The 14,673-nt window shown below is 43.4% G+C and overlaps 3 protein-coding genes and 1 long non-coding RNA gene across 13 annotated transcripts; 2 read left to right on the forward strand and 2 right to left on the reverse strand.

The window, feature by feature from the left end:
* Positions 1 to 1,641: 1,641 nt before the first annotated feature.
* Positions 1,642 to 3,855, forward strand: LOC135643486 (glucan endo-1,3-beta-glucosidase 8-like). The gene is made up of 2 exons (XM_065160501.1): positions 1,642 to 2,500; positions 2,579 to 3,855. The coding sequence occupies exons 1-2, from the start codon at positions 2,169 to 2,171 to the stop codon at positions 3,714 to 3,716; spliced, it is 1,470 nt and encodes a 489-aa protein (XP_065016573.1). The 5' UTR covers positions 1,642 to 2,168; the 3' UTR covers positions 3,717 to 3,855.
* Positions 3,856 to 3,964: 109 nt separating this feature from the next.
* On the reverse strand, positions 3,965 to 6,380 carry LOC135643488 (uncharacterized). Of its 10 annotated transcripts, none has more exons than XR_010498275.1 (5): positions 6,146 to 6,380; positions 5,861 to 6,011; positions 5,023 to 5,075; positions 4,766 to 4,911; positions 3,965 to 4,675 (listed from the first exon to the last, which is right to left on the reverse strand). XR_010498275.1 is itself a non-coding variant. In XM_065160508.1 (5 exons), exons 1-5 carry the CDS (start codon positions 6,188 to 6,190, stop codon positions 4,668 to 4,670), a joined length of 339 nt encoding a protein of 112 aa, XP_065016580.1. In that variant the 5' UTR covers positions 6,191 to 6,380; the 3' UTR covers positions 3,965 to 4,667. The 10 variants fall into 10 exon arrangements, 1 of the variants encoding a protein (XP_065016580.1); XR_010498273.1 differs by having other exon boundaries at positions 6,139 to 6,380; XM_065160508.1 differs by having other exon boundaries at positions 5,925 to 6,011.
* Positions 6,381 to 6,813: 433 nt separating this feature from the next.
* Positions 6,814 to 9,352, reverse strand: LOC135642238 (myb family transcription factor RLI1-like). Its single transcript, XM_065158208.1, has 7 exons — positions 8,196 to 9,352; positions 7,898 to 8,087; positions 7,727 to 7,803; positions 7,608 to 7,647; positions 7,469 to 7,523; positions 7,312 to 7,381; positions 6,814 to 7,219 (listed from the first exon to the last, which is right to left on the reverse strand). The coding sequence occupies exons 1-7, from the start codon at positions 8,793 to 8,795 to the stop codon at positions 7,007 to 7,009; spliced, it is 1,245 nt and encodes a 414-aa protein (XP_065014280.1). The 5' UTR covers positions 8,796 to 9,352; the 3' UTR covers positions 6,814 to 7,006.
* Positions 9,353 to 11,462: 2,110 nt separating this feature from the next.
* Positions 11,463 to 13,023, forward strand: LOC135642809 (uncharacterized). Its single transcript, XR_010498072.1, has 3 exons — positions 11,463 to 11,875; positions 12,011 to 12,161; positions 12,403 to 13,023. It is a non-coding gene; the product is annotated as an uncharacterized LOC135642809 (long non-coding RNA).
* The last annotated feature ends 1,650 nt before the right edge of the window (positions 13,024 to 14,673 follow it).

Consider the following 14,673-nt stretch of genomic DNA (forward strand, 5'->3'; position numbering starts at 1 on the left):
GGAAGGAGGGGCAAGGAGGAGGAGGAGAGGCTAGGCGGCGGGGAAAGAGGGGAGAGTGGGACAAGGCGGCGGTGGCGGAGGAGCCAAAGAGGGATTCTAGGAGGAGGGACAATTTTAGATTTTTTTTGAATTAAGGTATGGTTTACAAAAAATAAAAATGAGAGTAACTGTTTCGAAAATACCTAAAATGAGAGTGTTTTTTAGTAAAATCGTTATATATGATTTTTTGAAGGAAAAAAAAGCCCTTACGTTTAAAATTTTTGAAGAGAGCACATCCTCTTAGAAAAAAAATCAATTTACCATCATCTTCAATAAACACATTGTTCTTGCGCCTTGCATTATCATCACCTCCTCTTAGAATTGTCGCTCGTAATTCTCATATAAGGAAGAAGAAGATACGGAAGCGATAATAGGTTTGATAGGGTCCAACAAGATTTGTGAAGATAACAATGACCCTCGCGTCATCTCCTCCCTCGTATGAGTGAGCTCGCGTGAGGTCCGCAATGCTATAGTGACCTCTTATGCCTCCTCTTTTCTTATGCGATGATTGCGAATGAGGTGCACAAGAGTAGAGTTACAAAGGTGGTGACGACCCTCACACATCGTCCTTCCTTGCTCAATGGATACAGAACGATTCAATTTGACGAAGTAAAGAAGAGGTGATACAAGGAGGAGATGATGTAATTCTACGGAAGCGACGATGACTCTCACGCTTCCTCCTTCCTCATGTGAGGGTCTTGGGCAAACATAATAAGATCGATACGAGACAGTGCAGGGGTGTAGGATGCAGGTGATGATGGGTCCAACGATGGCCGAAGGTAAAATAGTTATTTAAATATAATATTTTTATATTTTTTAAAAGTACGAGTGATATATATATATATATATATAGTGGGGCCCGGTTTCAATGGATGGCGCTGATCGACCAGACGACGGTCCGAAGTCCACCGCTCTCTTGTATGGGCTGCGATATGGCTTACCGGCAAACGGTCCGAGGCCGTATACGCAGGGGATGTCGGAGACCAATCAACACCGACGACGCCTGCTTCGTTATCCGTTAAATAGCCGACCTGGCGGGGCCCGCTCCGAGGAGCCATTTTATTGGTCCAGGCTTGCGCAGAACAGGAAACACCGTCACCCATCGAGCCATCCCTTGAAACGTGCCCCACGGTCGATATAGATCACTTAGGATAAGAGAGCGCTTCGTCTTGACGGAGAGTCCTCTCCATATGGTCTCATTCTCACAGACATGGTTGATCAAAGTGCTCTCTCTAGCATGGCCTAATTGATACCGTAAGAAACCAATCATGACCTTACTATGCGATGATTGACCTTGACTTTCTCTCTCGAGAGAGCTCAAAAACAGCAAAAGGGCAGTAAATTTGTCTGAATGTTTCTTCTTGTAAAAGAACTTCCACAAATTCAGCAGTCTCCGATGGCCAAACCTTCTCGTAGTAGTCACCGTCAGGTCTACCGTGGAAGGCCAGTTGATGATATCTCCTACTCGGTGGACTGTGACGAGATGTGGAGACCTTTCCACGTCGTTCCACTTCACACCTTTATCTGCAACCACACCATCACCACAGTTAATCCTGCTTCCCTCGAGTCTTTGCAATCTTAATGGTGGTGTCCCAGTCATGAGCTGGGAGTGGGTGATCGAGTGCTACATCCTTGTCTGATTCTTCATCATGCTGATGAACTCTTTTCAGTAATTTAGATAAAGCAATCGTTTGCCTTTTTTTAGCTTGATCACATTGCGTCACAGCATGACAAAACCCTGTAGTTCTGCTTTCTCGGAGTAGAGGTTGTGTGCATACTCTCGACCTCTGCGTTCCAGGATGTCCCACACTTTCTCAATGTTTCCTTGCAGCTCAAGCTGCTTATGATCTTCCCTGTAGTGCTGTCACTTCATCTGCGTGGGTTGTTCTGCTTTGGATTACAATTGCCTATAATGGTGCTTGTGTGTGGATTCCACTCGTAGCATCACCGCAGTGTACTTGGCAGTGGGAAACTGGTGGTAGGCAGATGAAGCTGCGATGAACTCAACAAAGGCCCGCATGGACGACATCCACGTAGAATCTACTTGGAAAGCTAGATTCCCTCGTACTTCGTCTCTCCCTTTGATCCCGTAATATATTAGAATCGGGAGGGAGGAGGAAGCAGCGAGAATGAGCCAGACTTGTCTTCTTTGCGTCGCCCTGTTGGTGGTTGCCATGGCCACCGGGGGTGGGGCAGTGGGCGTAAATTGGGGGAAGATAGCGACGCACCGGCTGCCGCCCAAGAAGGTGGTGAAGATGCTGGTGGAGAACGGGTTCGACAAGGTGAAGCTGTTCGACGCGGACTCCGACATGCTCGAAGCTCTGACGGGGACCGACATCGAGGTTATGGTCGGCATACCCAACTACATGCTGGAGGAGGTTAGCATTGATCAACAGCGAGCCGCCGACTGGGTGGACGAGAACGTCACCTCTTGGAGGTACACCGGTGGCGTCAACATCAAGTATGTGGGACTCTTCTTCTTCTCTCTCTGTTTCTCCTTCGTTCGTTGGAATCGATATGGAGGACTAATGGCTTGCAGATATGTTGCGGTGGGTAATGAGCCGTTGTTGCGGGCATATGGAGGCAATTACAGCCGACCCACGTTACGAGCATTGAAGAAGATTCAGAAAGCTCTCGACGACTCAGGGCTGGGAAGCCATGTGAAGGCCACCGTCCCCTTCAATGCCGACATCTACACTTCTCCGGGTCCGCACCCCGTCCCTTCGGCAGGACACTTCCAACCGGAGACACGAGAAACCGTCCTCAAAATCCTCGCCGTCCTCTCCGAAAACAACGCTCCTTTCGTCGTCAACATCCACCCCTTCCTCTCCGCCTACGGCGACAAGTACTTCCCGGTGGACTTCGCCTTCTTCGGGGTGGCCAAAACGCGCGTCAGTGACGGCGAAGCAGTCTACACCAACGTGCTCGACGCCAGTTTCGATACCCTGGTCTGGTCCTTGAGGAAAGCAGGGTATCCCGATATGCCCATCATCATCGGCGAGATTGGCTGGCCAACTGACGGCGACAAGAACGCCAACGTGAAGATGGCCAAAGAGTTCAACCGAGGGCTGCTCCGCCATGTCACGGGCGGAAAGGGGACGCCTGCGAGAAACGGGAGCATGGAGGTTTACCTGTTTAGCCTCATGGACGAGGACGACAAGAGCATCGCTCCCGGGCCCTTCGAGAGGCACTGGGGCATCTTCGAGTTCGACGGGAAACCCAAGTACGGATTGGATTTGTCGGGGCATGGAGGAGACACCAATCTGGTGAGCGTCAAGGGGGTCGATTACCTGCCAAGAAGATGGTGCATTCTCGACCCGGCTGCCAACGACCTCACCGACTTGAATGACAGCGTCAACTACGCCTGCTCTTTCTCGGATTGCACTTCCATGGGGTATGGCTCATCCTGCAACCACTTGGACCTCCATGGGAACGCGTCCTATGCTTTCAACATGTACTACCAGGTGAAGAACCAGGAGGCCGGTGCCTGTGTCTTCTCTGACCTCGCCGTGGTCATCGATCGGGACCCGAGCGACGACAAGTGCCGATTTCCGGTGATGATTGCTTACGGTTCACTTGCAGCAGCACAGGGGGAGACGAAAGACTTGGTGGTGGCTGTGATGGGAGGGATGGCGACGTTGCTGTTCTTGCTGTTGAGAGAGGCACGAGTGGCTTAGGATGATTTGGCTTGTTCAATCAGCTTGTTTTATGCGAGAAATGCTTCTCCAACAGCAGCATATTTCACATACTATTGCTGAATTATTCTACATAGAAGATTTGAGAAACCAGAACAGAACAAATCAACAACCGGATGACTTCTGCAATTGCTCGAGCAAGATTCATTACAAGAACAGAACAAGAGTCTGCAGATAAAAGGACAATGCACGATTATTGAACTGTGGTCAAGCATAACATGAAAACCAGCTGATTGAACCTTAGAGCATTCATATGAAATATATGTATGATTCCTTGTGCTCTTTCTGAAACAAATATTCCACTATACTTAATCCACTAATTAAAAATGGTGCTTACATCGAATTCTACAAGCCCTTCTAAATCCAGAGTGGAGATCTACCATCAACTTACAGAAAGTTCTCTTTGAGTAATTGAGGATATTACAAAAGGCATCCTTAAAACCTGCAAAGAGATACTAATCATGTTGATCAGCATGAAACAGCAAGAAAGCTGGTAAATTTATGCACACTTATACAGAAATTATATGCTACATCTTAAAGCTAACCAATCTTCAATTGGAAATGTGTTCTGTGACCCATCTGGGGCACACAAGAACTGAGCATCTTTAAGACTCTCTGGACAATTTGAAAACAAAATAGCCAGGTTTTCAGGCTCAATAGCACTTTTTTTTGTTTTCACTTTCTCTTCAAACATCTGCTGGAGCATTCTACTTTATCCTCTGCTGTAAATTTCTTTGGGTCTTAGTAAGAGAAAAATAAAAGAGAAACATTTCTGATATTTTTGATTCAGCAGGAGGACTTCAATCAAATTACTGTAAGAGGAGTCTCATGAAGTGCATCTCTGGCTGCTCCTGAAGGCACCTTTGGTCATCTAGCTGAAGCCGTAATACTTCCGTTATCTGCATGCCACTGCAGCAGTATGATCGCCTCTAATTAGTGAACTGCAGCCAAATGAATTGTCATTTCGCAGATTGAAAAAAACCAAATGAATTGTTCTCATATATTTCTCCACAAGATATTGGCAAAATTACATTGTAAGATCATGTTCTGTGACATCGACAGCAGCCCTTTGTTCAGAGTTGCCTGCAACAGTATGGAAGCATGCACCTCTAGCTGCTCATGAAGGCGCCTTTGGACATCTAGCTGAAGCCACAATGCTCCTGTTATCTGCATGCCACTGTGCAGCAAAATTAATCGTCTTTTTGCAGATAAAAAACCAAATGAATGTCGTAATGGTGAGTATTCATCGTTCTAATATATTTCTGTACAAGTTATATGCAGAAATTACATTTTAGGATCATGTTCTGTGTCATCTGACAGCAGACCTTTGTTCAAACTCGCCTGAAACATTAACGAATACCAATGGAGTGAAATCATAAACTTCACAAGTGCTAAAAAGAAATTAATTAGTTAAAAGCATTTACATTGAAAAGTGACTGATGAGAAAGAAGAAGACCACTCTTAACTTCAACATGAGTGAATGTGCTCAAGAGCAAACCGGCATACAGTTTTTTCCTCGACAAATTAATCTAAAGCATTATATTCCAACTGATTCAGTGGTATTTTAGTCATGCTATTCTCTCGTCTCGACATTCCAAAGAACTCTGCTTAACTTTAAAAAGAGGTAGCTGTGACATTCTGTTGTCATGTTGCAGGAAATTAGGATTTTGTTGATTAAATTAAAACTTTTGCAACCAGTTGTCATCTTTGTACACGCACAGATAAATTTAGTCAATCAAAGGAACTGTTTCCTTTGTCATCTATTTAAGAAACTGATTTCTTTGCAGCAGCATTAATATGGTTGCTGCTCCCAACTCTTCATTTACTCACACTAGCAACCAATCTCTAATACCTACAAATTCAAGTTGCCTTCCCAACCTCTGAGCCATCAACCAATTTGCTGCAGATCATTATGGACTGACAGGAATAAGGAATAATGATTGTAATTTTGTTATTCAGCCTAGCCACATTTATTTCTAATCATGCTTATGAAGTTCCAATTTTACTTATACAATAATGTCTAGAAACAACATCTCATTCAAGGGAGAAAAAATGAAACAAGCATTCAAAGAAGGCTAACGATAAAATACAGATTAGACACAAGAAATAATAATCATCCAACTTACAGAGGGAGGAGAAGCAGTTTCATCGATCAAGACAGCAAGAATTTGGAAACAAAAGCCCCCTCACCAAGGCCGAGATTGAACCTGAACGGGGTATCCCGATCACGGGCGGAGTCGAACTTAGTCCCGTCGAGCAGCGTCCCAGCGAGATACACTGCACGCCAGCACCTCAGAGATCGGACCCTTTCCACCCAGAAACCACTAAAAGCCACCAGACCAACCGCAGATACGCCCAAAGACAAAAAGAACCGAAAGAGAAAAAGAAAGGAAACCAGATATACATCTGACCCAATCGCCGATCTGGAGGGCGGGGTCGCCATTTGGGACGTCCATCGTGTCCTCGCCGGTGGGCGTGTCGAATTCCTCGGCGGCTGAGATCGACCACGAACCAAGACGGTGGCGCGGGCAACGGAAGCGAGGTGGAGGAGAGGAGCAATTTATTATAGAAGAAGATTCCAGAGACTTCCAGAGACCGGTCGTGCCGCTCCGGAGATATCTATGCTTGCCTTGTTGCTCGACACTCTCCAAACGAACACTCCATCGATACTGGACCCACCTAAATCAACTTGTATGAATACTAAGGTTGATTAGGGTTTTCGATCTGATCTCTTGGTCAATTTTGATGAGGATAAAATAAATTTAGTAAAAAATAATTAATATTAATTATCATGTCTTAGATAATTTGTTATAATATGTTTATTAAGGGAATATTTTGGAGTAAAATTTTTCTTCGTGACTTAGCTGGTTTTGCCTAAATCGTGCGGCACCCTTGCGTGTCCGTCCGCAAAGGTCAGTCTCCCCTTTGTCCTTTAGGACCAACAAAAGAGAGAACGGGTTAGAGAGAACGCCTCAATCGGGATCCACAAGCAAATATCTATGAAAAACACTTCACAGACAATACAAATTACAAACAGACTTTACAAGCTCTGAATAGTTGCATAACAAACTCTATCGTACTTATGTCAAGCCGCTATTAATGAAAAAGATATTTTTGATTAATATAATTTGAAAATTAAGATGATTTACGTAAATGAGGATATTACAACGGGCATCCATTCACTAAGAATTACTTGTTGACCAGCATTAATCAGCAGTCAAGCTGGTAGGTTTATGCACACTTACACAGCAATTCTATGCTGTATCTTAAAGCTAGCATTTCTGCAATGGGAAGTCTGCGCTCTGTGGCCCATCCGGGGCACACCACAACTGAGCATCTTCAAGACTCGCTGCAGGACTCCCCGAAAACAGATCACCCAGGTTTTCAAGCTCGGCAGGACCTTTCGTTGTTCTCACCTGCTCTTCGAACATCTGCTGGAGCTTTCTGCTTTGTGCCTCTATTCTTAGCTGTAAATTCTTCTGAATCTGATCAAGAAAGGGAGACACGATTACTTATTTTTGATTCGTCAGGAGGGATGCAATCGAATTAGTAGAAGAAGAGGTTCGTGATACTGCACCTCTAGTTGCTCATGGAGGCGCATTTGCACGTCCAGCTGAAGCCGCAATGCTTCTGATATCTGCATGCCACTGCAACAGAATGGTATCCTCTGATCAGTGAAGATGAGAATTCACCGTTTTAATACATACTCTTTACAAAGTGTCGGCAGAAGTTACAATTTAGGATCGAGTTCTGTGACACTGACGGCAGCAGCCCTTCGTTCGAACTTGCCTGTAACATCATTGGCCAATGCAAATGAAATGAGATTGGAGTGTAAAGCAATTGTTCATGGAAGATGGCTGAAGCTTTGTTTACCTTCAGTAGATTCTGGTATGTGCTTGGCGATCCGATATTTCTGCAAGACATATCATCTTCAGCTTCTTAGATCGAAATAATGGATGCATTAAAGTATTCCTAGTTGCAGTCTATGATACCTGCAAATGGCTTTTGACGTGGTATATGGTTAGCCCAGCTGAGTTCATCAGCTTCAGAATCCCCTTTGGAGTTGCTTCTGCATGCCAATTCGACAAGCATACACAAGAATGTGTTACCTTTTCGATTTGGGATTTCTGGAAATAGGCAATCGGATCAAATTCAGTACTCACTCTCAGCTCCTCCAAGGCGATTCACGCACTCGACAAACCGCTCATGGAGATCCTGTGTCCACCTGATTCGTGTTTTGTTTGAGATGGCTGTGGCAGACGAGACACTTGCAGAGGTGATGGGCAGTTGCTTCTCTGTTTGAAGACGAAGGTTTGGCTTGTCCATTGAACAGCTCGGTATACCCCATCCGACCTTAGTGGAAGAACAAACAGCCAAACAAGCAACCAAGAGATGCTCACTATAGAAATCGATGCCGAACAACAAGCACGAAGAAGATGACGAGAAGAACTCGGTACTCACAGAAGGATCATGAACAACTTGAGGTGGACTTAAATGCTTCGTTTGCAATGAGGCACTCCAATCTGCTCTTCCTGGATAAGGTTGAATCCGGCTGGCCTGGAAACCATCTCTGGAACTTGCCCTTGTGTTCTGCAGCATTGGAAGCTTCAAGTCCGGGTCCAAAGCATCCCTCGGCTGGGAAGGAAGTCTGTATTGCTTCACGGAGTCGTCGTCTCTATCGAAGAAGAACGATGCTGCTGCAGGCCTGTTCTTTGTTGATTTAGAGAAAGATGGAAGGGTCTCAGATCGGTACAAGTAAAGCTGAGGGAAGCTCATCGATTGCTCAGAAGCAAAGAAGACGGCAGGCGATGATCCAACACAGCTTGAAACACAACTGGGCAAAGTAGGAGGCATGAGACCATGGCTTGACGAATCCATTTCCTCCTCGAAGCAGGCGGAGGTGGAGGAGGAAACCAATGATACAGAAGACCAAGGATTCCTTGGCGCAGGAAAACAGGCCAAGGAAGTGTTCCTCTGGTAAGAAGGGTTGGAAGCCTCGAACGTAGCGTTTCTGAACGATCCATGACTGAATTCATGGAGATCATTCATCTGAAGATCCATTGAAGCAATGTGAAATCTCTGTAGATCAACAGATCTGGGTGGAGAAACTACAAGAACAATCAAATGCCGAGCAACGTCAAGACTGCCTTGATATATCACCAGAATCTAAAGAGGCATCAAAAAAGCCTACAAAATAGAGAAAAAGAAGGCAAGCCGCCGACGTTATTCTAAAGATTCAAAGGTCCCTATTTGCAGGGTTAATGTCCCTCATATTCCACAAGGCTTCAAGAACAAGATGAGAATAACACGCATAAGCTTGCGCCAGCTTATTCCTCAGATGATCACTAAAGCACCAACCAGATCAATAAGCTCTTCACCAAAGAAAAGACCAAGTAACAAAGGAACCACAAGTATTCTTGATGAGTCGCCATTAACATGGTCTGGAAAATGAGAGTTGATCTTAACGGAGTAAGCCTCTCCTCCTAGTGAACCAAAAGAGCGAGGGATAAAAGAAGAAGAAGAGGAAGAAAAAGGATCACAATTGTCCCAAAGCATAAGAACAAATCCCTTTGGAGTTATCAACCTATGAAGAGGTGCTGCAAGTGCACCTTTCATACATCCAAATGACACTCGTGCCTTCTCTTTGTGATAAACGACAAAGGCATGAGACTGAGGAGGAAGAAGAAAGGAAAAAATTCTCATATGCATCCATACAAAATAATGAAACATTAAATTTCTCTCTCTAAACTCATAAACATTATACATGCGTTTCTTTTTCAAATTTAAAGCTATTTTTAAGAAAAGTAAAAAATAAACAATATCAGTATTTCTTTTCTTCATACATTTCGGATCAGATTCAGATTAGGTTTTCAGTGGTAACCTCCCTTCGAAGCTGTGGGATCTGATGCCTCTCATGTTGATTCATGCTTGTGGATAAGCATGATGGACCAACCACGGCACGGTTCTCGTTCCTACGTGGGGATCCATGCACTATAGAACTGCACGTCGCTGATGTATATTTCTAGCCAGCTAATAAACATGTACGTATATATTGAATGAAGTACAACTCAGAAAGGCCAAGTTCATCTTCAGTGATCTGAACTGAGGTTTGGTATCTGAAACAAGAATCATATTGTAGGCCTTCCTTGTCTAAAAGGTTATGCAGATGCCAAAGCTTTCTGATCTCTTCTTAAGTTGGACAGTGCAGACAGGAGGGGAGTCAGAATGCACCCATGGCAGCAAAAGGAGGGTTTTGGATGTGTTTGAGGCTTGTGTTTGTGTACGTATGTATCAACTGAAGCTCCATGTGATGAAGCCATCCCACTTTTCTGCATCACCCAAAGTAACAGTGGCCCTCTGGATTCTGAAAGGACATTAGTTCTTAGTTTTGTTTGGAAGGGGCACCGAGTCTTGCTTTGTTGATTTGTAGGCATTAGCTTATTTAAAATGAGGCTTCAGCTCCTAATCTATTCCGAAGAAGAAATCGTTAAAAAGGATATTGTTGTTTAATGAGATGATTCACCTAATTTTAGAGACCCATTCTTAAGATATGAGAATTATATGTTCATTTGAAGTCATTCATTTGATCTATACACAGTCATTGGCAAAACATCATCTTATCTAAGATACCCATTTTTGTAAGCATCCCAATCCTCCAAGATAAGATTATGCCATTGACATGCATGACCCTTCCCCCACCATGAGATGCTTTTATTCTCTCTCTTTATTTTCTTTTCTTGATTGGGGAAATTTGATTCAATTAGTATATAGAAATCACAGTTTTTTATTTCTGAGGGAAGGCTTTGATGCCATTATGATCGATCGACAGGAAAAACCTTCTTTTTATCTTAGCCTTCCATGTCCCGTGGAAGAATAATTCCAGTGGAACTGTTTGTCCACGTTTTTGCTGGTGGTAATGGGGCTGCGAACCTTCAAAGCCACCCATGACATTCTCTTATGGTTTTGCTTAGCCAAAGATGGGGTTGGATACTTGAGGTGCGTTGTCAGAGGACCATCCATATGTGGGGGACGACGAATGATTCCCCTTTGCTCCCCTGTTCTTTGAGGTCCACTGCTGACTCTGATTTCGTCAGAAGTAGAAAATGTCTTTGACTTCTCCTCTCTCTTTTGCCTTTTGACTCGTGGAATCACTCTCACTTAGTTCTGTGGTCGTTGTTGCCGATGGGACCAGCCGCCTTTGGCTGATGATTCTTGTCCCGTGCTCACACAGCGCTTAGCTGTACCAAGTGACTGTTGCCTGGAACTTATATGCAGAGAGAGAGAGAGAGAGAGAGAGTCTTGAAACCTTATCGATGATAATAAATTATAATTAATGCCTTAAAATTCGTGAAAGCTATCAGGAAAAGAGGACGATAAGGAGTGGCTATGCTCACAAGTCTTAGCCATCATTTAATTTGTCGTTTAAGACACACACACACACATCAGACTGCATTGAACATTTTGACATACACATGTCGTGCAAACCCATAAATAAATGGGCTTATGAGCTCAGTTTTTATTGGGCGAGCTTTCAAAGCCCACACTAACAGTGGTCAAGTCAACCTCTAAGAAGCCTCGTAGTGGCAAATCCGATAATTCAAACAAAAGATATGGCAACGCGGGCAGTTCAAATATTGGAAGTTCGAAAGAACCGCCTAAACCGTAACCGACCGACTATAAAGCGGGCCGAGCTCTCGAGAGCTCTACCGTTACCCGAGGCTTCTTCCTCTCCTCTTCGTTGTGTAGCCCCCAAATCGGAACCCTACCGTAGCCGCGACTTCCAAATCTTCTTTTAATTAAGAAGCTCTCCTCCGGATTCAAGCAGTCTGCCCATGGCGGCGATGGCGTTCTCTGCTCCGATAGGCACGGGGAGGCTTGCGTCGTTCATCGGTGTCGAATGCAGGTCTGATGGCGATTGCACCTGGTTCGATGGTGATCTTCTTTACCATTCTCTTGTTTTCGTTTCCCTTTCTTCCTCTCCTCTTCTTTTCCTAACTCCTAAATCGGAACCGTCGACTTTCAAATCCCAATCCCTCGCCCCGATCCAAGCAATCCCACGGGCACGACGAGACCTGCGCTGTCGCTTCTCGGTGGCGGATTGGAGCATTGGACAATCTCCGACAATTCCTCCTGGTTCGGTGGTAAAAGTCTTCTTCTCCCTTGTTCTGTTTCTTTCTTTATTTCTTCTTCCAGTTTCCCTATTCAGATTGACGCGGTGCAGGTTTTGGGCTTCTTAGGTTGATCTATTCGCTGGTTTTTCTTGTTTGATTCCCTAGAGGCGTGAGATCGCAAAGCCGCCGTTATTTCTATTAGGAGATTGTGGTCGTTCATGAAGGGAGGGACTACCTGATCATCCGATGATCGTCACACCTGGGGCTCGTCATGATCAGGAAGCCGACACAAGCTGCAAACTATTCATTGACCAAGGTATTCCTCCTCATCGTGTCCATCGATTGTGTTGTAACGCTTAATGGTGCATGAGACTACATCGTACGGCAAGCAAGGTCATAGTTTTCTTGACGACTTTATAGGCAGGCATTGATAATTTTTTTGATTGAATTCATTATATTTGACTATATTGATAGACTATTGGATAAACTTAAGCTATTTAATAGTGCTTGACATGTCTTATATTCGACTATATTTAAGTGTTTTTTCTGTTTGACAGATGAAGGCACTCTCTTCATTGTGTTTCGTCGAGAGCGAATTATGAGCGGGGGCGAAATGTGGTATGCGGCCGGATGTCTGATACATCGCTCTGCACATCTCATTGCTTTAACATTCATTTTACACCCCATTAGCTCAGCATGAGGTACCATTAACACCTATTATAAGAGTTTTAATGCATTATACTCATCCATTAAATCAGTCCGTTTCTTATACGGTAAATAATATACACGCAAAAGTTTCAGGAATCATTTACACGCATGATCAAACATCATAGGTGCAATTTGTCGAATTGGACGCAAGATTAACAGGGAAAAGATTACATGCTTAGAATGCTAGGATGGTCAATATGTTAATTTGTAAGGTGTTAGGTAAATATTCAATATGCCGCAAGTTTGGTGTGCTTTTGTTTCGAGAGGATAGGACAGATACTTACGGAAATGGCATTTCCATTTAATTACGTCCTTATGTGCCAGGATCTTTTGGGCCAAGCATCATAGTGTTGCAGGTCCATTGAAATCCCAGTTATTCTTGGGTCCTATATGGCTCCAGGCTTAATTTGAGATCTATGTACCAGCTCCTGTAGGCCTCCTTTCCTTTTCCTATATGGCCCTAGGTCTATTTTTTTCTTCATGCCGATATTATTGTATTTGTACTGTGTTCTTTATTATGGTGTGCCATAAAGTATTCTATATTGTGTGTTACGGATATTTATTTTATATTTACATCATCTTATTCCTATCATATGTTTTACTTATTTTTGTTATATGATTGTCATGTATTTTTGTTATCTTATGCTTGATGATCGCTTTAGTCACTTGCAACCTACTTGCATATCCACTCACAGATTATTTGTTTGCATGTGAATTTACAAAATTTGAACATTTTATTATATACGTTCCTTTGGCAATCTATCCTACTTGCAAGCAACCATATTTCTGTTTAATAGGCATCATCTGGATCTTTTAAATGTTTGGGTCGGAGGACCCTATCGTGTTTCATGCACATGCCGTGGTATATAGCGTCAACATAATATTTCTTTTTGATGATGTAGGTGAATAATATTATAGTCATGAAAATATTTTGTCTACGTTTATATATGAAAGATTTAAGTAGGATGATTCTGTCATATTACAAGGAGTCTAGTCAATCTTAACCGTCTCACATGAAAACTAAAACCTAGAGGAGACTCGGCCAGTCCTGATTGTGTCGAGCTGCCCCCCTAAGGTCATCCCACTTGCCATTGGTGTAGTCGAGTTTGAACCAGTAGAGTACTAACCCAATCTTGTGCTTGGTCAAGATGTTTGATCCCAATGTTGCAGAAGTTACCGAAGAATCAACCCAATATTTTACTTCAGATGTTTGATCCCACTGACCCAACCTCGTAAGTCACCACGTCTGATGCCCACGGCACACAACCATTTTCTGTACCAAACCTGTCGTAGGTCACAGCTTTCTCCTAGATGATGTCAAACAGGAAGACAGTTTTGACATTTTCTTTCGAGAGTTTCAGTATGTATATGTCCATGACGCATGAAAGTGGATGATACACGATCCATGAATCTGTCTTTCATATAAGTGGATCATATAGGAAACTAGAACCGGATATCCATCTATGTTCAGATGTTGGAACATTGGACTGGAAAATGGAGAAAAGTTCAATCCGCATCAAAATGATGGGCACAAATGTATAACAAATTTACATATTCTTAAATATCTAAAACATATACTTCTAAATATTTGAAAAAAGTGAAACTCGCTGATTGAACTCTATAAAAATCATGTCAGCTGAACAGCATATGAAACAGCTTTTTCATCAGCCCTAGTTTTTCTTACGGGCATTTCAACAAACAGCTTTTCCGCATCAAGCTCTTTGCTACGTTTCCTCGACATGACTCGTAGCGACTTGGCTCGCGAAAGGAAGTTATGTTGAAAACCTTGATGGGTAAGGTCGTTTTAGGTATTTTTCAGGAGGGTAGAAATATATGGGACGGTTGTTTCTTTGTGGCTGAAATGAATGAGCCATGCTGTTGAATATTACAGTGCTGCTGCAAGGACAAGTACACATTGCGAGGGGAGAGAAACGGACAGAGGGAGAGATCGAGGCAAGAAAAGAAAATAAAAATGTGGTCATCTTTGATAAGTTCAAGACTATTAAATTCGATGTATTCCCATTGACAAATGCAGTAAAACGCTCCATGTCACAAAATTCATATTAAGATTGCATTATAAAAAACATTAGCTGCATCCGTACTACATGAACACTACAGTT

Source organism: Musa acuminata, chromosome BXJ3-7 (assembly GCF_036884655.1).
Source record: "Musa acuminata AAA Group cultivar baxijiao chromosome BXJ3-7, Cavendish_Baxijiao_AAA, whole genome shotgun sequence".
Taxonomy (NCBI): Eukaryota; Viridiplantae; Streptophyta; class Magnoliopsida; order Zingiberales; family Musaceae; genus Musa; species Musa acuminata.